Source organism: Myotis nattereri (genome assembly GCF_964212035.1).
Source record: "Myotis nattereri genome assembly, chromosome: 7".
Lineage (NCBI taxonomy): Eukaryota > Metazoa > Chordata > Mammalia > Chiroptera > Vespertilionidae > Myotis > Myotis nattereri.
In genome coordinates, this window is record NC_138082.1 from 31773198 (window position 1) to 31799274 (window position 26077).

The following is a 26077-nucleotide window of genomic DNA, read 5'->3' on the forward strand; positions in this document are numbered from 1 at the left end:
CTCGAACCTCTGCCGCCAGCGTTTGCACTCCTCTGGGCAGTGCAGAGCCCTGGAAGGTTTCCATCAGGGGGTGACGCTGTTCCTTCCCTCATTTATGCAACCACAGTGAGTGTCCACGATGTGCCAGTGTTGTCAGAGCTGACGGTCAGGAGGGGGGTGTCCCGTTTCTAGTGTGGCAGGTGGCAGTGATGGCACGAGAGGGAAAGCAGGGAAGGGAGGCCCCGTGTGGACAGAGGCCTTGGAGCAGCCTGGTGGCTATTTGCAGGCACAGACCCTGGGGCAGGAGCGTGGTGGTCAGTGGAGGGGCGCGAGGGCAGAGCCCTGGGCTGGAATGAGCTGGGAGAGCCCGGGGGCTGAGGCAGACTCACCTAGCCTTTTCAGATGTCGGGAGGATTTTCCTAGGATTTGAGCAAAGGAGGGGCACAAGCCAGCGCCTCCCCGCTCTTCAAGCTGCGTGCTGAGGACAGAACCTGGGGTTCTGTATGGAGGCTGCGGCCAAGATCCCTGCAGGGATGGAGAGGAGGAGGAGTGAGGTTGAGAAGCTGGGGGCAACAGTGACAGCAGTTACGAAGGAATAGATGTGGAAATGACAGCAGAGATCTAAAGTGCAGGGGGGGGCACCTGTGCTCTGGCCGGGGAGTGGGTGCAAAAAGGACGAGCAGAGAAGCAATAGGACAGAGTGAAGGGCAGAGGCTGGACTCCTGGGGATAGGGAGCCTCCTATGCTGTTGCTGGGAGTTCACAGAGATGGCGGAGAGGGGTTAGGAGAGTGCTGACAGCTCAGCAGGTGAGCAAGCAGGTCATCATGATCAAGCCAAGATAAGGACACACCTTCGTGTCTATCTGCAGATAAATGGGTAAAAAAGATGTAGTACATACACTGAGTGGCCAGATTATTATGACCACCTGACGTTTGTAGGCAAATTAGCTATAATTTCCCGCTGAAGTTGCTAGAGGGCCAGACCATTATAAACGTCTGAATAGCACAACATACCTAAGTATCATTGCTGATCAAGTTCATCCTGTCATGTTGATGGCGTATCCCAATGGAGATGGCTTCTTCCAACAAGACAATGCGCCATGCTACGCTGTCACTGGTCTAGGGTGGGTGCAGAGGTGCCTTGGGTCAGACAGCTGGAAACAGTCTGTCCAGGCCAGCCACTCCCAGTGAAAGGACTGATCTCCGAGCTGTTGCCCGTGAGGCAGGCCCAGTGTGGCCTTAACCCTAACACCAGAGTTAAGTTAGGGTTTTTCAAAATGCTAACATGCACCACTCCTGGTGCTCGTATTGTGCAGGAGTGGTTTCAAGAACATGAGGGAGACTTTACCTTGCTTAGGTGGCCCCCACAATCACCAGATCTCAATCCAATTGAGCATTTGTGGGACGGAGTTAAAAGAGCCATCAGGCAGCTGGTTCCACAACCATCAAATCTCACAGAACTGGACAGTGCTATTCATCAGGCCTGGTGTCAGATTCCTCGCATCACCTTTCAACATCTCGTGGAGTCAATGCCAAGAAGAATCGCCACAGTATTGAAGGCAAAAGGTGGCCCAACGAAGTACTGATGGGGTGGTCATAATAATCTGACCACTCAGTGTATATAAAATGGAATATTATTCAGGCTTGCAAAAGGATATCTGCCCTGGCCAGTGTGGCTCAGTTGGTTGGGCATTGTGCCCAATTGGTCGTCTGTTGGATTCCCAGTCAGGGCACATGCCCAGGTTGCAGGCTCAATCCCCAGTAGGGGGCATGCAGGAGGCAGCCAATGGATGTTTCTCTCTCACTTCCATGTTTCCCTCTCCTTTCCTCACTCTTTGAAATAAAAACATACTTTAAAAATAAATAAATATAAAAGACATCCTGCCATTTATGACAGCATGGATGAACTGGAGGATATTATACTAAGTGATGTAAGCCAAGCACAGAAAGACAAATACTGTGTGTTCTCATATGTGGAGTCTAATCTAAAATACAAGCAGAGAATAGAATGGTGGTTCCCAGGGCAGGGAGGGAAAGAATTAGGAGATGCAGGTCAAAGGGTAGAAGGTTTCGGTTAGAAAATGAATGAATTCTGGAGACCTAATGTACAGCATGGGATAGAGGTAACAATACTATGTTGTACACTTGGAATTTGCTAAGAGGGTAGATCTTTTTTAAAAATAATTTTTAAAAAAAAATTTATAGATTGACTTAGAGAGCGGGAGAGAGAGAAATCGATTTTTTCCAGTTACTGGTATTTATGCATTCATTGGTTGATTCTTTTTCAGTGTGCTTTTAGAGAGAGAGAGAAAGGGAGAGGGAGAAATAGAAACATCGATGAAAGATGTTTCTCCTGCCTCCTGTACACCTCCTCCTAGGGACTGAGCCCACAACCCGGGCATGTGCCCTGACAGAATCCACTTGGTGACCTCCTGGTAGATGGGGTGACACTCAATCCATTGAATGGCACCGGCTGGGCCATTGGTTGATTCTTGTATGTGCCTTGACCAGGGATCAAACCTGCAACCTTGGCATATTAGGAAGATGCTTTAACCAACTGAGCTACCCAGCCATGGCAAAGAGGGTGGATCATAAATGTTCTTACCACAAAGAGAAAATGGTGACTATGAGGTAAGTGATGGAATGTTGATTAGCTTGATTATGGTGATCATTTCACAGTGTATACGTGTATCAAAACATCAAATTATACACCTTAAATATATATAATTCCTATTTGTCAATTATACCTCAGTGGAGCTGCTAAATTCATTAATTTAATTAGAAATGGAATCTATGTCCCCTCTCTTGAATCTGAACAGGCCCTGTAGCTGCTAACAGGCAGAAATGTGCAAAGTGACAATGGGCTAGTTTCTAAGCCCATAAGAAACCGGCTGCCCTAGCTGGTTTGGCTTAGTGGATAGAGTGTTGCCCTGTGGACTGAAGGGTCCTAGGTTCGATTCCGGTCAAGGGCACATGCCTGGGTTGCGGGCTCAATCCCCAGTAGGGGTTGTGCAAGAGGCAGCTAATCAATGATTCTCATCATTGATGTTTCTATTTCTCCCTCTCCCTTTCTCTCTGAAATCAATAAGATATATTAAAAAGAAAAAAAGAAAGAGAAAGAAAGAAAGAAAGAAAGAAAGAAAGAAAGAAAGAAAGAAAGAAAGAAACTGGTAGCTTCTTCCCATCTCCCAGAACCCAGCTGCCATGTTGTTTGGAAGCTAAAGCAGCCTGTGGAGAAGCTAGCCCACAGGGAGAGAAGCCGGTTATCATCCATGTGACAGCCGCCTCGGGGAGTGGATCCCCAGCTCTTATCCAGCCCCCCAGCTGAGGCCTTGCAGATACACTAAGGTTGTGGGTTTGATCCTGGGTCAGGGCACATACAAGAAACAACCAATGAATGCATAAATAAGTGGAACAACACATCTCTCACTCTCTCTCTAAAATAAATAAAAATGTTAAAGGCATTAAAATAAAGTAATTAAAATAAATAATAAACAAGCATTTGCTTCTCGGTCTTTTGGCTAAGATTAAGTGTAGTACCTGTTCTTATCAGTTTAATATCTGATACGTTCTCTATCTGAGGACAATATATTAAATGAGAAAAAAAATGAACAAGTTTGTGATTTGGAAACTGGTAAATATCGAATTAAAAAGCCAAGAGAGGGGAAGATGACTGCCTCTGAGATGGGAAAATGCAGGTAGAGGGGGCTGCTGTTTTTGTTTTGTTGTAACAAACATGGATGATCTAGTTCAGGGGTCCTCAAACTACGGCCCGCGGGCCACATGCAAATACAAATATTGTATTTGTTCCCGTTTTGTTTTTTTACTTCAAAATAAGATATGTGCAGTGTGCATAGGAATTTGTTCATAGTTTTTTTTTAAACTATAGTCCGGCCCTCCAACGGTCTGAGGGACAGTGAACTGGCCCCCTGTTTAAAAAGTTTGAGGACCCCTGATCTAGTTTATACTTTACACACATGTATAACTCAGATAAAAAAAAAACTTAAAAATTTATTTCCTTAGCGAGAATGTATCTACAATGGGTTTGAAAGGCTTCGTGTACATTCAGCAACGGGTACATCAAACTCCATTATTCCAGTAAATAAGATAAGGTTTTTGCCTACAAGCGGCCTGATAGTCCCACTCAGTTAAAATGCTGCCTAAGGTTTTTAGCTTAAACACTCAGGTGGTAGTCTTGGCCCTGAGGAGCCCTGGTTGCCTCGGTGGAGCCCCAGGGACTGTGCCTATTGTGTCTGAGCCAAGACCAGGGAGTGCAGGGTGCAGGGCTAGCTCCTGGGCAGCTGCCAGCCTGGAGGCAGCAGCCTGGCCGGGAAGGGCAGGACTGCAGACGAGGCTCCTGGCCCCGCTGGGGCAGCTCCACCAAGGGCTGTGCCACACACCTGCCAGGCAAGCACCACTGAGGCCACCTTCCAGGAGATCAGGTCCCAGGTTTCAGGGGGACTGGAGGTGGAGGGGTGCTGAAGCAAACTGAAGATTGGCGCGCTGGCAAGTGGGAAGAGGAGGGCTGATGCCTTTGATGGCCACAAAGGAGTCTGGAGATGGGAGAGGGTGTATTAGACACTTGGAATGAAGAGTTTAAATTTGCACATAACTGAGTTAGGTTATGAATTTAAAACCTTTTACAATATAATTTCTCTGAGCCTTCTCTGTATGGGTTTTATGATGGGAGATTATATATATATATATATATATATATATATATATATATATATATATATATGACATAGAGACTGGGAGGGGAAAACTTTACCCTAAGGTTCTTCCAGCTGGTCTAATCATCAAATAGACATGAGACAGATTAGCAAGAGAATCCGACTGAACTTACATACATACATACGTATGGGAACCCCACATCCGTGAGAGTCAGAGGCCCCACACGCACCAGAGATTCAGACAGACGGGGAACTTGACATTCTGGCCGAGGGATGAGGTAAGGCAGCTCGGGGGCTTCCCTGGGTCGCTGCAGGATTAGAAGAGCAGATCTGAGTAAATAGAAGAGTGCCCTGCCTTATAGGTGGGTCAAAAAGAGATTATAGCTGATCATCTCTCGTAATTCAAGTTCTTCTAGGCAAAGGGAGGGGCAGAAGTTTCTCTGGAGCCTGAAGCTAACATTGCCCTTAGAGCCTGAAGCTAAAATTGCCCTCAGAACAGTCCGCCTGCCACGGAATCACAGTTGGTATGACTAGCTCAGGGGTTCTGTCACAGCGATGTCATTTTGGGACTGTGGTTTTCTCCTTAACTTCTAGGTTCTGGCTGGTCTAATAGTCAAATTCACATGAGACAGGTTAGCAGCAGAAAACAAATTAACATTTAATAACATGTATTCCTCTTACAGACGTGGGAGAGACCCAGAGCAACTGAGGAACTCTCCAAAATAGTGGAAGCCACACCTTACATCCATCTTCAGCTAAAGACAAAAAGAGATGTTGGGTGTGGGGAGTGAGGCGTGGGAGGGGACCAGGAGAAGCACAGCGAACGGGAGTCAGGCTGTTATGCAGGTTTAGGTGTCTGCTTCCTCCACTGATAACAGTTTCTAGGAATTTAGATGCTAGCTCTTCCAGTGAGGAAAATAGCCTTACAAATACAGGTTGCCCACCCTGGCTGGGTAGCTCAGATGGTTAGAGCTTCACCCCAATACACCAAAGTTGTGGGTTCCATCTCTGGTCAGGGCGCATACAAGAAGCAATCAATGAATACATGAATGAATGGAACAACAAATCTCTCTCTCTCTCTCTCTCTCTCTCTCTCTCTCTCTCTCTCTCTCTCATCAATCGACAACATTTTTCAAAAGTTACCCGGCCTTAAGGAATCGCTATCCCCAAAGAGGCATATATTGGGATGGCAAACTCTGTTCCCCTTCGACAGGAAGAGGATGCAGGGAATAAAGGGAGTGATGGAGGCTGGCAGATAACCCTTGGAGGTGAGATTGTGTCAGTAGAGCAAGGAGGACCTAGGAAGGCTCTGCAGGTGGGGAGGAGGACTCAATGGCAAAGGGGGCTATTGTGGTCCCCTAGGGTGGGCAGAGCTGGGAAGAAGGGTCGTTTTTAAATATATATATCATTATGCCCAGCCAGTGTGGCTCAGTGGTTGAGCTTGACCTATGAACCAGAAAGTCAATGTTCAATTGCCGGTCAGGGCACATGCCCAGGCTGCAGACTCAATCCCCGGTGTGCAGGAGGCAGCCAATCAATGATTCTCTCTCCTCATGGATGTTTCTATCTCTCTCCCTCTCCTTTCCTCTCTGAAATCAATAAAAGTACATTTTTTTTAAAAAGAGAGAAAAAAAAGATTATGTGCTCTCTTGAGGGTTAATACCCCTTCGAGGGATATTACTTCTGGTATTTCAAAGGTGATGGCGAACCTATGACACGCGTGTCAGAGGTGACACGCGAACTCATTTTGTGGTTGATTTTTCTTTGTTAAATGACATTTAAATATATAAAATAAATATCAAAAATATAAATCTTTGTTTTACTATGGTTGCAAATATCAAAAAATTTCTATATGTGACACGGCACCAGAGTTAAGTTAGGGTTTTTTCAAAATGCTGACACGCCGAGCTCAAAAGGTTCGCCATCACTGCCCTAGATGCACAAGAGCAAAGGACAGGGCTGGCTTCAAACCTTTCACTGAAGAAGTGATAGGCCTGGGACGTGACTACCCAGCATGACCTGCCCAGTTGGCGTTTATGGTCAGATCTCCCTGTGAGGTTACTTTCCACAGACCCCCATTTTCATCCACAGTATGGACACCACCTTTCGTTTATTCATTCATCTGTTGACGGACATGTGAGTTGTTTGTACCTGTTGGAGAAGGGATAATTCTCCCCCTTCTACTCTTTAGTTCTTAATTCTGAACTAGTAATAAAATAGTAAAAATTGACACAAGACTAGATTAATAGGATGTTAACAAAAATTCCAAGGTGAATTAAAAGAGCGTTTTATTCAGATATGATTTGCAAATCAGGGACGTAGCCCTTGGTGTGAACCAGTGACGTATTCCAATGTGGAGGGGATAAAGCATGGTTTCCAAAGGCAAAGTGCAGGGGCTGCTGATCAAAGAGGCGAGTGGCTGTGGGGAAGACCACAAACTTCCATCACTGGTTCTCTGAGAGGTGAGGGCAACTGCAAAATTCAAGGATCTGCTGACTCAGGGATCCAAAAGTAGGGCTGTGATGCAAGAACAATGGGTAACATGATGAGGCATTTGTCAGGTCCTAGTTCTGGTTCAGGCCATAGAGCACAAGTTCTGGGTTATCTATATAATAAAAGCCTAAGTGACCGTTACAGCGGAATGACCAGAACAACCGGTCACTGTGATGCGCCTGACTACCAGGGGGCAGACGCTCAACGCAGGAGCTGCCCCTTGGTGGTCAGTGCACTCTCACAGGAGGAGCACCGCTCAGCCAGAAGCCAGGCTCATGGCTGGCGAGCACAGCAGTGGTGGTGGGAGCCTCTCCCGCCTCTGCGGCAGCGCTAAGGAGCAGCAAGCAGGTGGGCAGTAAGGAGAGAGGGGTCCCGGACTGTGAGAAGGTGCAGGCCGGGCTGAGGGACCCTTCCCCCTTCCCCCTCCCCCCAGTGTATGAATTTCATGCACTGGGCCTCTAATTTATTTATCAGCAGAAATCAGCGCAGAGAGAGCATTCGGTTGCAGGTGGCAGGAATGGCACCAGGTGTTTGAATGGTGGGGTCAGACTGGACCTGGGTTCAGCAACCTCGGTACTTGAGTTCTAGCTAGGAAAGAATTCAGAGCCAAGACTCAAACTAGAAGAGAACATTTCTTTATAAAATTACAGAGGTAGAAGAAGTAATACGTAGAAGAGATGGGCTGAGGAAATGAGTTATGGAGGCAAAAGAAGGGCCCTAGGAGCTTGGGAGTGAGGAAGGTGATGGTAACGTGCCTGAGGGTGGGGGTGGAGGGTAGGATAAGGAGGGCACTGGGAGAAAGCACTGGGCCAGCCGCGGGCCGGATCCGCCCGTTTGAAATGAATAAAACTAAAAAAAAAAAAAAGCCCGTACCCTTTTATGTAATGATGTTTACCTTGAATTTATATTAGTTCACACAAACACTCCATCCATGCTTTGGTTCCGGCCCTCCGGTCCAGTTTAAGAACCCATTGTGGCCCTCGAGTCAGAAAGTTTGCCCACCCCTGCCCTGGGTCCTCCATCCTAAAGGTTTTAAGATTTTAGGGGAGGTCCCAGAGGAAGATCTTAATAGAATATTCGGCAGTTTTCTAGGCGTGTCCTTTGGGGTTGTGGTCTCCACGGATTGGCCAGCACCAGGGCATGGGGTCATTATTCAATGCAGCTGGTCCTGAGGTCGGCCATGGGGTTCCTGGTCTGGTTTTGTTGCTTTTTTGGACCCATAGCTGAAACACAACTGAGGTGTAAATGTTATCTCTAGGCAGAAAAGGTCAAGAGGTTGAAACCGCCTGACCATGGATACGCTAGGGGACGAGAGGCCACGCTGGTGGCGAGGTCACACCCTACAGCTCTCCGCTGCCGGGCACCTGTAGCTTTCTGCCCTGGTGACCTTCTGTACCTGGCCCATCACCCTGGCTCTGCTCATGTCTGTCTGTCACAGTTCTGTGGGCCAATTCCAGGCCTGGGAGCAGAGCCTTGCTCTTTAAACAGCCTCGGGGGTCACCCTGCAAAAACCCAAATGAGGATGTTTAGGCTGGGATAAGTCCTCAAGGAGAAAAACCAGTTTAAAACATGCGCGCAGGAGAATCACAGTGTGATGCTCAGGTCAGAAAATGAGGCTCAAGGAATGTTCAAACCAGGCACCTTTTTATGTTTTTTGTACAAACACATGTGTGAGAAACTGACAAGACAGAGAAAGTCACTGCTCATTAAAAGGAATGTAAGCAGGGCTGGGGCTGGGGCGGGACAGGCTTGTTGACACAGCTCTCATTCCGGATTCCCAGCTGTGAGAAGGTTGTGTCTCTGCCCGTGGGATGTTCCCTCCTGCTTTCAGGGACACAGAGGAGAGTCAGGCCCCATCCTGCTCCTGCTGCCTCCCAGGTGACTGCAGTTGGAAATAATCACTAGGTCACCGTGGAATATTGCGGGGTGGCCTGTCCTGGGCCCCGACACGCCTATGGCTGTTACGGATAGTGCTGTTATGAATATGGGGGTGCGATTATGTCTTGAAGAGCCTGCTTTCAGTTCTTTAGGGTTCACACCCAGAGGTAGGATTGTTGGGTGGGAGGAATACTTCTGAACGCTCCTGATCAGAGGAGAGCAGACTCATGCCTGTGCTCCAAACCCATCCAAGGGAGCAGACAACATCATGCCAGGGCACAGGGCCCCACCCCGCCTGCCCTCTGAAGGCACCTGTGACCGGACTGGGTACCTGGCCCAAGCGGGTCTGCCTAGGGCCATGGGTAGAGTGTGGGTTCTTGAATTCGTGCAAGAAAACTTTCACAACACAAGTCCAGGTGAATTTTAGAGGACGTTTATTAAAGCTGGGGACAATGAAACAAGGAAAGGTTGGGGACATGAGCCTGGGCTGGGCTGCTTTGGCTCCCTAAGAAGTCAGAGAAAAGGGGGCCTTGGAGATTTTTCTGGGACGAACTGCCACTGCCCACTGTTGCCCTGGTTGTAAGCCTCCCGGGGTCCCTAAGAGTTTAGGAGCTGCATGCCTGTGGAGAAAGAGGCGGGGCGGCCACGTGTGCTCCTAGCCAGGCGGGACCTTTGTTTTGAGGGGATTGTAAAGGCTGCGCCTTTAGGAGAGGGCTTAGGGGAGGATCTGAATAGAATATTCGAGAGCTTTAAGTCAATGGGTCAAAATGAGATTGATCCCCTTCACCCAGATGATCCCAGGGTGTGGTTGGCAAATGGCACTAATTGGATTTCTGCTATCTGTCTCCCAGAGCAGGATGATTTAAGCTATTTACCCTCTGGCTGGGGAGGAGAAGTGCAAACTCCTAAGTGTCCCTGGTTTAGAGAAGATAGGATTTACTAGATGGCTACAACTGCTGCTTAACTCTCTGCCTCCCTTTGCCTATTCCCTTTTACCTGGCTTACAGGCCTGTCTCTCTCACACACACTGCAAGGCTGGCCCAGCCCAGGGTATTTGGGCACACAGACCAGGTCCCCACTCTGTTGTCACCACCACCCCACCCTTTTCCACCAAACAAGACTCCGAGCCCCAGCTCCGGGACACACCCAGTAGTCCAGTGCCTGTGTTGTGGACCAGCGTTCGAGAGAGTAAGACCACCGACTCCAATTAGGTCTAAAACAGCAAGCGAGGATTTATTGAACTGGCCAGTGACTGCCTCGGACTTCTCCACGCAGGGAGCATGCCCAAACAGCAGCCCCAGCCTTGGGGTCAAGCAAGCTTTTATTTGCACAAACCACAAATATCCTCCATAACTGTTACAATGCTCTACAAACCACAAACATCCTTTTACAATACTCTATTCAGGGTTCTCACGCACAGGTGTGCTGACCAAGAACTTCTAGGGCCATGCATGGCCACCCATCCTTAGCCATATCCTTGGTCTTGTCAAATTCTCAGAACTCGGAACAGGTCACCTCAACCTTTGCTAAGTCTAAAATTTCCCACTGCTACTTTAAGTTTGCTTTAAGCCTAGTGCACTATACCTGTCCACCTGCCCAGGCCAAGCCTGGTGAAATGCCACCTGGATGGCAGGACGACATCAGGAAGCCAAAACAGGCCGCTTGCAGGCCCTGTCCTTGCACCCCACCTCCCTCAGCACTCAGAACCGAGCCTGGACCCAACTGGCTCAAGGAAATACTGAACAGATGGTCATCATGGATAAAGGAGTGACAGGTGCCCAGGACTTCAGGAGCAGAGGGTAGGGGGAGCCCAATAAGGACCCTGTGAATCGTCCTCACCCTGAGGGCACGTGCCTCTTAAGCCCACCCTACCCTGGGGGGATACCAGGGCTTCTCCTTGCTAAGGGCTCTGCCTTTTTCAGGACCCCTGCCCCAAGGCTGTCACACCCAACCAACAGGAGGGGCTGTCTCAGGGTGGCTGCCTGGGGCCCTGGGAGGGACCTAAAGGTTTTTATAGCCAGGGATGAAGGCCTCACCAGATTAAGCCCAAAGATCTTGCCTGTAGCTGGTGCCCTGGTGTCTCAGCCTCATCGAAGTTCCAGCCTCACCAGGTCCAGGCCCCTCTGCAGTCCCAGCTCCGATGCCCGCCCACCATCCCACAGGCATGCAGGGAGCCCACGTGCTGCTGCTGCTGCTGCTGGGCCTCAGGATACAGCTCTCCCTCGGATTCATCCCAGGTAAGGGGCCCCTTCCAGCTGGCCCCACACAGGGGGTGCTCCCCCAAGGCTGACCTGACCTCCCTCTCCCCTTGGCCAGCTGAGGAGAAAGACCCAGCCTTCTGGAACCACCAGGCAGCCCAGGCTCTGGACACCGCCAAGAAGCTGCAGCCCATCCAAACAGCCGCCAAGAACCTCATTCTCTTCCTGGGGGATGGTGAGTGGTCATGGCATGTCCATTCCCAGAGCCCCACAGTCCTGGACCCAGGGATACCTATGGGCACAGCCATGCCGGCGGACTCGGACCTGACAGGGTTCCACTCCTTCAGGGATGGGGGTGTCCACAGTGACAGCAACTCGGATCCTAAAGGCGCAGATGAATGGCAAACTGGGACCTGAGACCCCCCTGGCGATGGACAAATTCCCATTCGTGGCTCTGGCCAAGGTAAGGGCTGGGTGGCCTCAGGGTGCTCCACACCACAGGGGTGGGGTGTGCCTAGGGAGCCTGGTAGGAGGGAAGGCCCCAGGAGGGTTGGGGTCTGAGTTAGGGACCCAGGGTGTCTGGGTGTCATGATCTGGGTGTCTGCCCAGAGAGGAGCTGAGGATGTCTCTGTCCCCAGACATACAACGTGGACAGACAAGTGCCAGACAGTGCAGGCACAGCCACAGCCTACCTGTGTGGTGTCAAGACCAACTACCGGACCATTGGTGTGAGTGCAGCAGCCCGGTACAACCAGTGCAACACAACCCATGGCAACGAGGTCATCTCCGTGATGAACCGGGCCAAGAAAGCAGGTGGGCTTGGGGCCAGCATAGTGGGCAGGGGTCGGGCCCAGAGGGCACGGTGGCTCACCCTGACCTGACTTCCATCACCCTCAGGGAAGTCAGTGGGGGTGGTGACCTCAACGAGGGTGCAGCATGCCTCGCCAAGCGGCACCTACGCGCACACGGTGAACCGCGACTGGTACTCGGACGCAGACATGCCTGCCCAGGCGCTGAAGGACGGCTGTCGGGACATCGCCACGCAGCTCATCACCAACATGGACATTGATGTGGGTCATGAGGGCGATGGGGACCTGAGCAGAGGGGGTGGGCCCCATGCTGGCCACAGTCCCAGGCAACCCACAGCCTGAGCCCCGGGGCCTGGGGCCTGGCAGTGTCTCTGGGCACTTGGGATGGTGGTGTAGAAGGTACAGGCAAGCCAGGCCTTGCCACAGACCTGGTGGGGGGGACCTAGAGATGGTTTGTTCAAGGGGCAAAGGGCCAGGCAGGCCCCAAGCTCACCTGCCCTACTCCTCTGGCTCCAGGTGATCCTGGGTGGAGGCCGCAAGTACATGTTTCCCAAGGGGACCCCAGACCCTGAGTACCCTGGTGATGCCTCAAAGAGCGGAGTCAGGTTGGACATGCGGGACCTGGTCCGGGAGTGGCAGGCCAAGCACGAGGTGATGGGGGCTCCTGGGGCAGGGGATAGAGCAGGGCCAAGGGCAGGGCTGCTGGTTGTAGAGCCATGGGCTGAAGCCTGGTTCTGTCCCTCCCAGGGTGCCCGGTATGTGTGGAACCGAACAGCGCTCATCCAGGCGTCCCAGGACCCCTCCGTATCACACCTCATGGGTAATGACCCACCCCTCCCCCACCTTCCTGCCCTGTCCTCCGGGTCCCTGGACACTCATGTGTGCACAGACCCCACTCCACGGCTGTCAGTCACCCCCGCCCCCTTTCCCACAGGCCTCTTTGAGCCAGGGGACATGAACTATGAGGCCAACCGAGACGCCCAGCAGGACCCAAGCCTGAAGGAGATGACAGAGGCCGCCTTGCGTCTGCTGCGCAGGAACCCCTGGGGCTTCTACCTGTTCGTGGAGGGTGCGTGAGTGGCACCCCCTCACTGAGCAGAGGGAGATCAGGATTCAGGGCAGGTTCCCCACCACCCACTCGTGGTCTTTCTGCAGGCGGCCGCATTGACCATGGTCATCATGAAAGCAGAGCTTACTACGCACTGACAGATGCTGTCGCTTTTGATGACGCCATTGACAGGGCCAGCCAGCTCACAAGCGAGAAGGACACCCTGACCCTTGTCACTGCTGACCACTCTCACGTCTTCACTTTTGGTGGCTACACTCTGCGTGGCAGCTCCATTTTCGGTAGGTCTGGGGAGAGTGGCAGGTGCCTGTTCCTCGGTTAGGAGGCAGAAAATGCTCTGAGCCTCCGTTTGCTCATCTCTTAAATGGAGTCATAACAGCCATAGCCTTGCAGGGTCTTGTGTGGATTAAGTCACTGAATAGGCAAGCAGTGCTGGGGCTTAGCACACAGGGGGCGCTGCAGAGCTGTGGTGGTGCCATCACAGGTCCCCTTCTCCCTGCAGGGCTGGCTCCTGAGAAGGCGAAAGATGGCAAGGCCTACACCTCCATCCTTTATGGCAATGGCCCTGGCTTCGCAGTCAGCGGGGGCTCCCGGTCAGATGTCCGTGACAACCAGAGCAGTGAGTGCGCCGGTGGGTGGGCGGGCAGGGGGAACTCGCCGGAGGGTGCCCACCATACCTGATTCCCCATTGTCTGTTCAGGGGACCCCAACTACAGGCAGCAGGCGGCCGTGCCCCTATCGTCGGAGACCCACGCTGGTGAGGACGTGGCGGTGTTCGCGCGTGGCCCGCAGGCGCACCTGATGCACGGTGTGCAGGAGCAGAGCGTGGTGGCGCACGTCATGGCCTTCGCCGCCTGCCTGGAGCCCTACGCCGCCTGCGGCCTGACCCCGCCTGCTGAGCACGCGGAGCCCTCAGCAGGCCCCTCGGCTGGCCCTTCACTGGTTTTGCTGACTGGGGCGCTGCTGCTGCTGCTGCTGGGGACCATTAAGCCCTGACTGCCCCACCCCTCGCCCGAGGGCCCACCTCCCCCAGGGGCCCTGCACCAATTCTGGGCCACTTACTGCCAATACTGAATCCCCCTCACCGCCCCCAAGCTTCCCAGGGCCTGACCTTTACCCCGCGGTGCACACTGCCGCCACTCGGCCACCTTGGGACTGGGCACCCTGGAGCTGAGGTGGTGGCTTCCTGAAGCTCCCCAGGTTCTCCCAGCTGCTCAGGACTCCCAGCCCCCAACCTTGACTGCCAAGGAAGTTTTGTAGCACCATGGGGACCTGAGGACTCTGGCACATGGGGGGCTCAGGGGGGTGTCTGGAGAGGGACAGCTTCCTGTCACCCTACAACCTGTCCTAATGGATACCTCCTGGCCCATAGGCCGCTGTGGCCAGTACACCTGGTGCCTTTGACATAAAGCCCTGGGCTTCATCATCTAGGGGCCCAGTGGTACCATTTCACAGAGGAGATGGGGACACAGAGAAGAGAGGAGGCTTGTCCCCATCACTAGGCTACTGAGGTGGTCACCTCCCAGTGCCCATCCAGGCTGAGAACTCCAAGGAACATCGCGGAAGCTGCTGGTGCAGCGGGCAGCCCCAGATCAGCCCTTGCCCCCACCCTGAGGCCATGTGGGCACTAGGCATATATTTATAAACAGGGGATCTCCTGCAACCAGGGGCCTCTATTCTGGGAGGGACACATATAAAACTAAAATAAACTGCTTTACAATGTAATGCCAGTTCTGCTATGTTCTTGAAAGAAAAATCATTAGTATTTGGGGATACAGCATGTGTGAGTCAGAGGAGGGGAAGGTAACTCGGATGAGGTCAGGGAGCAGGAAGGAGGTCAGGGAGCAGGAAGGAGCTCCCTGAGGAGCAGACAGGTGCCCAAGATTGGAGGCAAGAGGGCTTCTGCAATGCTAGCCTGGGTCCTGAGGCAGCAAGTGACTTTTTGAAGCCAAGAGCTGGGTCAAAGATGGGGGGAAATGAGGGATAAGGAGAAATGGGGAAAGAGCTCGAACTTCATCCAGAGTGTGGCTTTGAGCAGGGATATAACATGATTTTTTAAAATATCAACCTGGGCATATGTGGGGAGGGACCAAGATGGTGGCATAGGTAAACATGGTACTTGCTTCTTCCCACAACCACATCAAAATACAACTAAGCCCTAGCCGGTTTGGCTCAGTGGATAGAGCATCAGCCTGCAGACCAAAGGGTTCCGGGTTCGATTCTGGTCAAGGGCACATACCTTGGTTGCAGGCTCCTCTCGGCCCGGGCTCATGCAGAAGGCAACCAATCGTGTTTCCCTCTCTCTTTCGCTCTCTAAAAATCAATGGGAAATATCCTCGGGCGAGGATTAAAAAAATACAACTAAAGTAACAGAACAACCATCATTCAGAAATGCCTGAAATCTGACTGAATAAAGTCATGCAACTAGGGAATTAAAGAAGAAAACATATGGAGACAGGAAGGAGGGGCAGAAGCGCAGAATGGGCTAGTCTGAGACCCGCATGTGGCGTTTTTTTGTTTTTGTTTTGTTTTTTAATTCAGAGGGGTATCTTGGCTGTGGAGGCCTCCTAGGAGGAGCGTGGGGTCCCATCCCCATGGCAGACCCCCAGCCCAGGCTTCCAATACGGGAAAGAGACGTCCCCATAACTTGGGCCTTTAGGAACCAGCAGGGATTGTGGCTGAGTGACACAAAGGTTTCTGGAGACCAGACAGTTCCTCTTAAAGGGCCAGCAGCACACAGACTTACTCAGACTCAGTCCCTCTGAGCTCCGGCGCTGGCTGGGGCAGCAGCTTGAAAGAATCCAGCGACATACAGGGAGGAACTAAATTGTCTGGCTTCAGGGCAAGAACTAGGGCAGTGATGGTGAACCTTTTGAGCTCGGCGTGTCAGCATTTTGAAAAACCCTAACTTAACTCTGGTGCCATGTCACATATAGAAATTTTCTGATATTTGCAACCATAGTAAAACAAAGACTTACATTTTTGATATTTATTTTATATATTTAAATGCCATTTAACAAAGAAAAATCAACCAAAAAAATGAGTTCACGTGTCACCTCTGACACGCGTGTCATAGGTTCGCCATCACTGAACTAGGGGGCAGCTTTCTCCCAGACAAAAGTGCTCACAGAGGTCATTGTTCCTATGCTGAAAACTCTCCCTGACATAGAGCTGACTGGCAGGTGCCATATCTGAGCCTCCATCAACCTGGCTCACTCTTTGCCCTGCCTTGGTGATTCCCTGAGATTCCACCTTACCCACTTTGCAGCATCACTCAAGCCATTTGCAGCAGCTTTTCCATTTGTTTTTTTTTTTTTTTTTTAAATATATTTTATTGATTTTTTTACAGAGAGGAAGGGAGAGAGATAGAGAGTTAGAAACATCGATCAGCTGCCTCCTGCACATCTCCCACTGGGGATGCGCCCGCAACCCAGGTACATGCCCTTGACCGGAATCAAACCCGGGACCCCTCAGTCCGCAAGCCGACGCTCCATCCACTGAGCCAAACCGGTCTCGGCAGCTTTTCCATTTGAATTGCCTGTCCTGGCTCAGGCTTCAGACTTTCCTAAAATCTCTCAACAAGTAGCAGCTGGACTCAGCACGTCCCATACCTCTTGATAAGTGGCCCAGGACTGACATTAGCAGTAGCCTGTGTTGGGTCACAGTTTGGCCTCTCCTGGGCACCTGGAGCCATCTGCAGATCACTCGGTTGCTTGTGTGGGTAGTCCCAGGCAGGGCACAGGCAGTGATTGACTTTGTACCTCCCAGGAGGCCCCAGAGTCAGTGCAAATGGTGGACAGCTTCAGATCATGCCAGATTACAACTCTACACATCCATGAGTGACACACTCAAGGGGCAGACTTGAGCACCAAAGCCCCCCTGAAGCAAATCCTATTCCACAAGGGTGTCTTCTGCACAACAGCTCCTCCGCTATTGGTCCTCACAGCCAATTGGCCTGGAGTCAATTCCTCCCAGTTATGCCAACAGCAATCAAGGTTCAACTACAACAAGACAGTGCACACAGCCCACCCAGGTGTGCACCTATGTCCAGCTCAGGTGTTTGGGGAGGCTGAGCCACTGGGCCCTACAGGACACCTACTACACAAGACCACTCTACCAATTCCAGGAGACATAGCAGCTCTACCTAATACATAGAAGCAAACACAGGGAAGCAGCCAAAATGCGGAGCCAAAGAAAAATGTCACAGATGAAAGATCAGAAAAAATCTGGAGAAAAAGACCTAAATGAAATGAAAGCAAGCAAACTACTGAATACAGAGTTCAAAATAATGGTTATAATGAGAGCTTCAAGGGACTTAGTGAGACTTTCAAGGATCTTAGTGAGAATTTCAAAGACTTGAAAAAGGTCCAGTCAGAAATGAAGGACACACTAATTGAAATGAAAAATAATTTACAGGAAATCAACAGTAGAGTAGAGTATGCTGAAAATCAAATCAATGATTTGAATATGAGGAAGCAAAAACACACAGTAAAAAGAGCAAAAAGAAAAAAGAATCCGAAAATATGAAAATAGTGTAAGGAGCTTCAGGGACAACTTCAAGCATACTAACATTCATGTGGGGGGGGGGGGGGGTGCCAGAAGGAGAAGAGAGAGAGCAAGATATTGAAAACCTATTTGAAGAAATAAAGACAGGAAACTTCCCCTACCTGGCAAAAGAAATAGATTTACTAGTCTAGGTAGCACAGAGAGTCTCAAACAAGAGGAACCCAAAGATGCCCACACCAAGACACATCATAATTAAAATGCCAAAGGTTAAAGACAAAGAAAGAATCTTAAAAGCAGCAAGATAAAAGCAGTTAGTTACCTACAAGGGAGTGACCATATGACTGTCAGCTGATTGCTCAGCAGAAACTTTGCAGGCCAGAAGGGCATGGCAAGAAATATTCAAAGTTATGAAAAGCAAGGACCTACAACCAAGATTACTCTACCCAGCAAAGCTATAATTTAGAATGGAAGGTCAGATTAAGAGCTTCCCGGGCAAGGACAAGCTAAAGGAGTTCATTACCACCAAACCAGTATTACATGAATATTAAAGGGTTTTCAAGAAGAAGAAGAAGGAGAAGGAGAAGAAGGAGAAGAAGAAGAAGAAGAAGAAGAAGAAGAAGAAGAAGAAGAAGAAGAAGAAGAAGAAGAAAAAATGAAAATATAAACAATAAATAGCAATAAAAATGCAAATCTATCAACAGTTGAATCTAAAAATCAAAATAAATGAACAAGGAATCTAACAAACAAAATAAACTAATGAATAAAATAGAACCAGAGGCATGGAAATGTGAGACAGACTGACAAATCTCAGAGGGAAGGTATGAGAAGGGGTGGGAAGAGATTAACCAAAGAACTTATAGGCATATATAGATAATGCATGGAAACAGACAATAGGGTGGTGAAGGTATGGGTTGGTGTGGGAACTGGGTGAGTGGGGGCAATGGGGTAAGGGGGACATTTTTGATCTGCAATACTCTCAACAATAAAGATTATATATACGTATATGGAATCCTGGCTCCTGTGGGGAGAAGACTATATTCTGTTTGGTTTTTTTGTTGGAGGGAGTGGGGCAGAAGCAGGAGATGGGAAACCCCAGGGGAGATGCGGACACAAACCTGTCTGACCTCCATCCCAGGGCCAACATTCTGGGGTACCCACTCCAGTAGAGCTACACTTACTGAGTACCTAGCCCACCCAAAGGGAACATTTAAAAGAATCCCAGAAAGGTGAAATCAACCATATTTTTCAATGCATTTGAACAGAATTACTGATTTATTTGTCCATTGACAAAGGTGCCAAAAACCACTAGGCTCTCACTGGAAATACTAAGATGGTAGAGCATGCGTCCTCATTTACTAACATCTTGATTAACACTAACATCACCTTGAAGGCCTGGGTCTCAGGGCAGTTTAGTCCAATCCTGGATTTCAGTGGCTGTCACAGAATGGGAGCGCAATGGAAGAAGAACATCATTAGCTGGGCTCACTGAAGCGCCTCACTCACTGGGAACTCCATCCATGGGTTGTGCAAAGGGTTGTGTTAGAATCCAGCTACTATTTGTCTTCCCTTGATCTTACCCACCAGTGGGAAGGTGCCACTTGTTTGTTTCATAAATGGACTCAAAATCCAAGGTAACCCACCCTAAACAGTTTGGCTCAGTGGATAGAGCCTCAGAGAGTCCCGGGTTTGATTTCGGTCAAGGGCAAATGCCCGGATTGGGGGCTTTATCCCCAGTCCAGGAGGCAGCCAACCAATGATTCTTCTATCTCTTCATTGATGTTTCTATCATTGATGTTTCTATCTCTCCCTCTTCCTTCCACTCAGAAATCAATAAAAATATATTTTTAAAAACCCAACAAGGTAGGCCTACATTTTAAAACTCTAAGGTTTCAGAAATAGATTATTCTAGAATTAGTGTTGATGGACACACAACTTCAAACATTCTAAAGAACATTGAACTGTGCACTTTAAAAGTGTGAATTTAATGGTATTTATTATTTTAGAGAAAGGAAAGGAGAGAGAGAGAGAGAGAGAGAGAGAGAGAGAGAGAGAGAGAGAGATGTCAGTTTGTTGTCCCACTTATTTATGCATTCATTGAATGATTCTTGTATGTGCCCTGACAGATCAAGCCTGCAACCTTGGTATATTGGGACAATGCTCTAACTGAACTACCTGACTAGGGCTGTCTAAATTTTATAACAGTTTCTGCTCCCAAGTTTTTTCAATGTGTAGGTATGAGGGGGTTTATTGTCAAACACATTGTTGGCCACAAAGTCAGGTGTCCCTGGAAACATTCCTAACATCTGTTTGATTGTCTTTACCTTGAAGGGGTAGACACATGGGAAGTGTGTTTTTTTAAGGTTTTTATTGGGGGACTCAGACTGACAGCTCTTGTCACTCAAGACATGTCAGCAGCTTGGTCTTAAATTAGGAGGGAAGTTAGAAAGAGAAGAAGGAAAACTCACGAGAGCTCTTTTCAATACATTGCCATCAAGATGACTCATTCTTGGTTGTCTGGAGAGTTTTCACGGTCACACCCAATCTTGAAACTGTGAGCAGGATACCTCACTGGCTGGGCTCAAGCTGCTGCATAGAAACATCCAGGGACTTCTAACATGAGCCTGCACTTACCCCTTGTGTCCATAAATCAATCTGAAGAATGCATTGATGATTAACACTTTGGTTGGATAGTGGGTCTTACAGGGCTCAGAAGACTCATTCCTAGGAAGTCTCAGTATCACCCTCTTGTAGAAATGGTGAGCCATTGAGGATGAGGCAATACTGTAACTATGGGATGTAAATTGAGGCCAAATTTTCCCAAAAGGAATGGTCAGGTAAATGGAAGGCAGTCAGGTTGTATGGCCTTCATTGTGAAAGACACTCTGGATCATTTCCATCTTGTGACCTATCATGGTCCTAGGTTTGTGGTCTGTCTCATTTTTCTGTATTTTGCATCTAGTGTAAATTTACATAAGCCATAAAGAGTATTAACAGTTATCTTATACTAGTACTTCTTCAGTAATCATAAACAGTTGGACTATATAGGGAAAAAAATAATTAAGTGCAGTGGAACCTTGTTTCTTGAACAATTCGCTTCTCAACCTCACAGCCCTTTCATGCTGATACCTGTATGATCAGTCACGCATCTCTCAGGTGACAAACAGGAGAAAATGCATGAATATGGGTCAGTTTACCACTGTTAAGATCTCAGGACAGTATGCTGTGAATATTTCTGTGTGGTTTTTTTTCTTTTGTTGCTGCTTATAATTTTTGTTACATTTTCATTTTTTACTGTACATTTCCTTTGCTTTTTGTTAAATTTTCATTTACAGTTCATGCCCTTTTTGTTTTTAAAGTGCTTATTTATAGATTAAACAGTATAATAGATAGGTATTGAATATAAGAAAGGTTAAAACAGGGAATCATTTGGGGGGTCTGGAACAGATCAATTCAATTTACATTATTCCTAATGGGGAAAAAGAATTCGGTTTTCGAACAGCCTTCCAGAACGAATTAAGTTCGAGAAACGAGGTTCCACTGTATAACTATTATAATACTAGGGGCCTGGTGCACGAAATTCGTGCACTGGGTGTGTGTGGGGGGGTGTCCCTCAGCCCAGCCTGCCCCCTCTCACATACTGGGAGCCCTCAGGCGTTGACCCCCATCACCCTCCAATCGCAGGATCGGCCCCTTGCCCAGGCCTGACGCCTCTGATAGAGGAGTCAGGCCTGGGCAGGGGACCCTCATTTCCCCCCATCACTGGTTCTGCCCCCAGCCCAGGCCTGATGCCTCTGGCCCAGGCGTCAGAACGGGGCAGGGGACCCCCAGACCCCTCCGATTGCTGGCTCTGCCCCTTGCCCAGGCCTGATGCCTCAGCCAGAGGCGTAGACCCCCATCACCCTCCGATCGCCTGATCGGCCCCTTGCCCAGGCCTGACGCCTCCGCCAGAGGTGTCAGGCTTGGACAGGGGACCCCCATCTCCCCCCGATCACTGGCTCTGGCCCCCGCCCAGGCCTGAGGCCTCTGGCCCAGGAATCATGCCTGAGCAGGGGACCCCCATCTCCCTCTGATCGCTTGCTCCACCCCCCGCCCAAGCCTGATGCCTCTGACCCAGGCTTCAGGCCTGGGCAAGGGGACCATCATATCCCCCCAATCCCCGGCTCCGCCCCCCACCCAGGCCTGATGCCTCGGCCAGAGGAGTTGACCCTCATCACCCTCCGATCACCAATCACCAGATCGGCCCCTTGACCAGGCCTGAGGCCTTTGGCAGAGGTATCAGGCCTGGGCAGGGGACCCCCAGCTCCCTGCGGTTGCAGGCTCCGCCCCTGCCCAGGCCTAACGCCTCTGGCCTAGGCGTCCGGCCCGGACAGCGGGAACCCGCAGCTGCAGCGGCCCCGCGATCGTGGGCTTCGCTTTAGGCCCAGGCAAGGGACCCCTAGCTCCTGGGACTGCCAGCTTCAACCGTGCCCAGCTCCCATCGCTGGCTCCACCCCTACTTCCTGCTATCACTGGCCAGGGCAGAAAAGGCACCTGATTCTCTGATCATGGCTGGGGGGCAGGGCAAAGGCGGCCCCAGGGCCGCCTTTGCCCTGCCCCCCAGCTCTTAGCTCCCCCCTGGGTTTCCGATCACTGTCAGTGGCAGGGGGCTTCTTCCTGCTTTCCCTTTCGCCTCCCTGCATTGTGCCTACATATGCAAATTAACCGCCATCTTGTTGGCAGTTAACTGCCAATCTTGGTTGGCATTAATTTGCATATAGCCCTGATTAGCCAATGAAAGAGGTATCGTCGTACGCCAATTACCATTTTTCTCTTTTATTAGTGTAGATTAGTAGTAGACAGGTAAAGACAATCAAAGAAAATGGATTTTGAGCTCAATATCAATCTGGAGATTCACAGGCCTTGTCAATGTCTTGGGATCGCTGTCTGCCTCTGTTGTCAACAGCTTCTCATCCTAGAGGAGTCTGATGTCTGTTTTAGGTGCAGGCAAGCGGACATCTGACAGGGGCAGAATCGTTTTTAGATGAGAAATGTGAACCCATGAGTTAACTCCTTTAAGTTGAGTTGCACACAACAAAACTAAAAAAAAAAAGGTTTAGTTAGTTGCACATGGATTCATTAGTAACACCTGATCTGGTCTTTTCTAATGAGATTGGAGAGAGTCTTTTATTTGATGTCTCTCCCAATAGACAAAATCTGCTGATTGTAAGCCATGGTCTTTGAAGTCTTAGTTTCCTGGAAGCGCTCTGTGAAATGAATCATCTACTAATTTATTGATTTTTTTAAACAGAATCTTTTATTAGCAGGGAGCAAAGAACATTCTTGGTCCCAGATAATTTGATTGCTTACTGCTGTTTGTTTAGCTGCTGCATCAGCTAAATGATTTCTTTTTGTTTGCTGGTAGCTTTAAAATGTCCAGGAATCTTGATTATTTCCAGTTGTCTTGATTGCTATATGTGATCTAATAATTCTGCAACCTGTTTTCCATTCTTTATAGACTACCCCCACGGAAGTTAAGAAGCCTTGTTGCTTCCATAACATTCTAAAGTCATGAGCTACACCAAAGGCCCAGTGACTATCAGTGTAAATACTGACTACTTGGTCTTTGGCTAACTGACAAGCTTGAGTTAAAGCAATTTAATTTATTTGTATTTTTTATTGATTTCAGAGAGGAAGGGAGAGATAGAAACATCAATGATGAGAGAGAGTCATTGATCAGCTGCCTCCTGCATGTCCCCCACTGGGGATTGAGCCCACAACTCAGGCATGTGCCCTGACTGGGAAATGAACTGTGAACTCCTGGTTCATAGGTTGATGCTCAATCACTGAGCCACGCCAGCTGGGTGAGTTAGAGCAATTTACTTGACTTGTTGGTCAGCTCTTACTTTGGCTACATGAGAACGTTCCATTATATCCACCTGAAAGTTATTGCATGTTCAGCTGAGTTATGTTCCTGTTCGTCTTTGAGATAAGATCCACCTGTAAACAAAAATAAGCCCTGCATTATCACTAGGAATTTCCTGTAAATCGTCCCAGGAGCAAGGAGGTGGTCAGTGTTTCTATCCTGTAAAGAAGGTAGTGAAGTTGCTGGGTTATGACTGTTACATTGAGCAAAAGTAATAGTAGATGTAGAAAGCAGGAGTATTTCATAAGAAGCCAGTCGAGTAAAGGTGAGAGTTTAGCAAAGATTTGACAGAATAAGGAGGAACCTAAAAGGTTAAATGTTTGTTTGCATAACATGGTTGCAGCAGGGGTGGCCCTCATGCAGCGAGGGAGCCCGTTTGGTACTGAGTCTAACTAACTGCTGACTGTAATACTCTATAGAGCTATGATGCGCTCCGTGTTTCTGAGTTAGAATTCCTAAAGCATTTTCTTTATTTTCCTGTGTAAGAGGGAAGAAAGTACGTTTATGATTAGGTGTCCCAAAATTGGAGCTTCAGATGGTTCTTCCTTCAGAGCTCTGACACTTCGTTTCCCTTCTACTTGAATGAGATCAAGTCCATCTGATTTCAATATGGCATATAGAGGTGGAGGCATTAATGAACAGGTTGAAACCCAGTTGTGACAGTGTCCAGCTATCTCTACCAAGCCCCGGAGCTATTCCCTAGTTCTTGGAAGAGGAAAGGCAAAGAGTCATCTGAGCTGTTCAGGGTTAATTAGTATCCCATCTTTTTTTTTTTTTTTTTTTTTTACTTTCCCAGCAAATCCTCAAAACCATACTATGATACTATGAGTTGGGTACATTTATTATCTCAAGTCCAGAGAGGTGAAGTTGTTTGTCCAACACCACACAGCAAGTGCCTGGCCAGGATGTGATCTTAGGTTAGTCCCACCACAGAGCCCTAGACCAAGACCTTCCCGCCTGCTGCCCATGAGCGCATTCTCCCCCAGCCTGCAGTCCCCCACCCACCACTTCCCAGGAGGAACAGCAGGAACAGAAGGACTATTGTTAGTGGAGCCCAGGCACTGTCGTGTCCTGAAGAAAGAAGAGGACAAAGGTGCCAAAAGCTCTATGGGGGCATCCCTGGGCCTGGTGCCCGGGAGGTGGAGACAGTGCAGGTGGAGGTGCAAGGGCATCTGGGCAGCCTGGGCAGGCGTCAGGTGGAGGCGCCTGCAGAGGGCTTCATCCAGGACCTGTCTTTGGGGTTTGGTGCTCTCTGCCGGCAGTAGAAAGTGTTGGCCCATGACAGTGCCCATGCGGGCTGAACACCTGTGGCCCCCGAGCACAGGGCAGAGCTGTAGGACCATGTGAACCTGTAGTGATCAGGGAACACGGTTAGTGGTTGCAGCTGGACCAGAGCACAGCCAGAGCCTGTGGCCACCACGTGGAAGTGGCTTAGGGTCCTCTTGACACCTTCCAGGATGTCCTATCGGGACGGGGCTTCACTGAAACTACAAAGCCAACACCATCAGCGTGTTCCGGTTTCAGAGCTGCTTGGGTCTTCCCCTCAGAAGTAGCAGAGATCCCACCAGTGACAGCCCAGTAGGTGGCTCTTCGTGAGTGGGTGAAGACTTCTGGAGGCGGCTTGCTGTCTGGGGACAACGGGAGAGGAGTACAAGCCCAGGTCTCCTTCCCAGATGCTCGGACAACCTGGGCTCCTGCTCCCTGAGCCCCAGGGACTGGCTCAGCTCTGGCAGTACTGAGAGCAATGTCAGCTCTCCTGGTTTTCCTGTCACTGGAAGACCCCCGGTGTTCGTCTCTGGTGGTCCTTTCTGGTCCATCACAGATGGCCTCAGCACACCGACCAGCTCCTCCCTCCTGAGGTTCTCTGGCTGCAGCAGCCTGGGAGGGACTGATTTCCCAGGGCCCCCAATCGTTTGCTGGAGCCTGGAGGTTGCAGCTGACGCCAGGCCTCGGTGCTAAAACCTGCGGCTGTGCGAGCTGAGCGGACCCTTAGCCCCTGCCACCAGCTACCCAAGACATGCCCCCAAACCCGGTAGCCACCCATCTAGTATCCCATCTTTAGATATAGGACTGCCAAGGTACGTCACTTGAGGCACACAGAATTGGAGCTTGTCTTTTGAGACACGGTGTTATTTTATAGCCAGCTGCTGTCATAAGTAAATGGTGTCCTTTAGGGAGTCTAGTTATGTTCTAGAGAATAAAACTAAATCATCCACCTATTGGTTAGGGTTCAGTCTCCGGGAAAATCAACATCATTTAAATCAGCCTTTAGTATCGGAGAAAAATGGGTGGGTTTCCGTATATCTCTTCGCATTACAGTCCAAGTAAATTAGAGATCCCCTCCAGGTGATAGTAAAGAGCTATTGACTGTCTTTCCTACAGGAACGCTGAAGAAGGCACTACAGAGATCTTATGAAAAATATTGGCAATCCACAGGAATGGCTGATAATAGGATACATGGATTTAGAACCACAGGATGTCTGGGAATACCTCTTTTTATTTTTTAAATCCTCACCTGAGAATATGCTTTTATTGCCTTTTAGAGAGAGAGGAAAGGGGAGGTGGGGAGGGGG

The 26077-nt window shown here is 49.6% G+C and overlaps 1 protein-coding gene and 1 pseudogene across 2 annotated transcripts; one reads left to right on the plus strand and one right to left on the minus strand.

Moving 5' to 3' along the window:
* Positions 1-11163: 11163 nt before the first annotated feature.
* Positions 11164-14819, plus strand: LOC308521960 (intestinal-type alkaline phosphatase-like; the record flags this gene model as incomplete). The annotated part of the gene is made up of 11 exons (XM_081095139.1): positions 11164-11260; positions 11340-11456; positions 11569-11684; positions 11860-12034; positions 12119-12291; positions 12547-12681; positions 12778-12850; positions 12965-13099; positions 13186-13377; positions 13599-13715; positions 13797-14819. The coding sequence occupies 11 exons, from the start codon at positions 11164-11166 to the stop codon at positions 14090-14092; spliced, it is 1626 nt and encodes a 541-aa protein (XP_080951265.1). The 3' UTR covers positions 14093-14819.
* Positions 14820-24180: 9361 nt separating this feature from the next.
* LOC308522556 (mitochondrial mRNA pseudouridine synthase RPUSD3-like) lies at positions 24181-25548 on the minus strand (annotated as a pseudogene). Its single transcript has 2 exons — positions 24454-25548; positions 24181-24209 (listed from the first exon to the last, which is right to left on the minus strand). The product of its transcript is annotated as a mitochondrial mRNA pseudouridine synthase RPUSD3-like (transcript).
* Between the last annotated feature and the right edge of the window lie 529 nt (positions 25549-26077).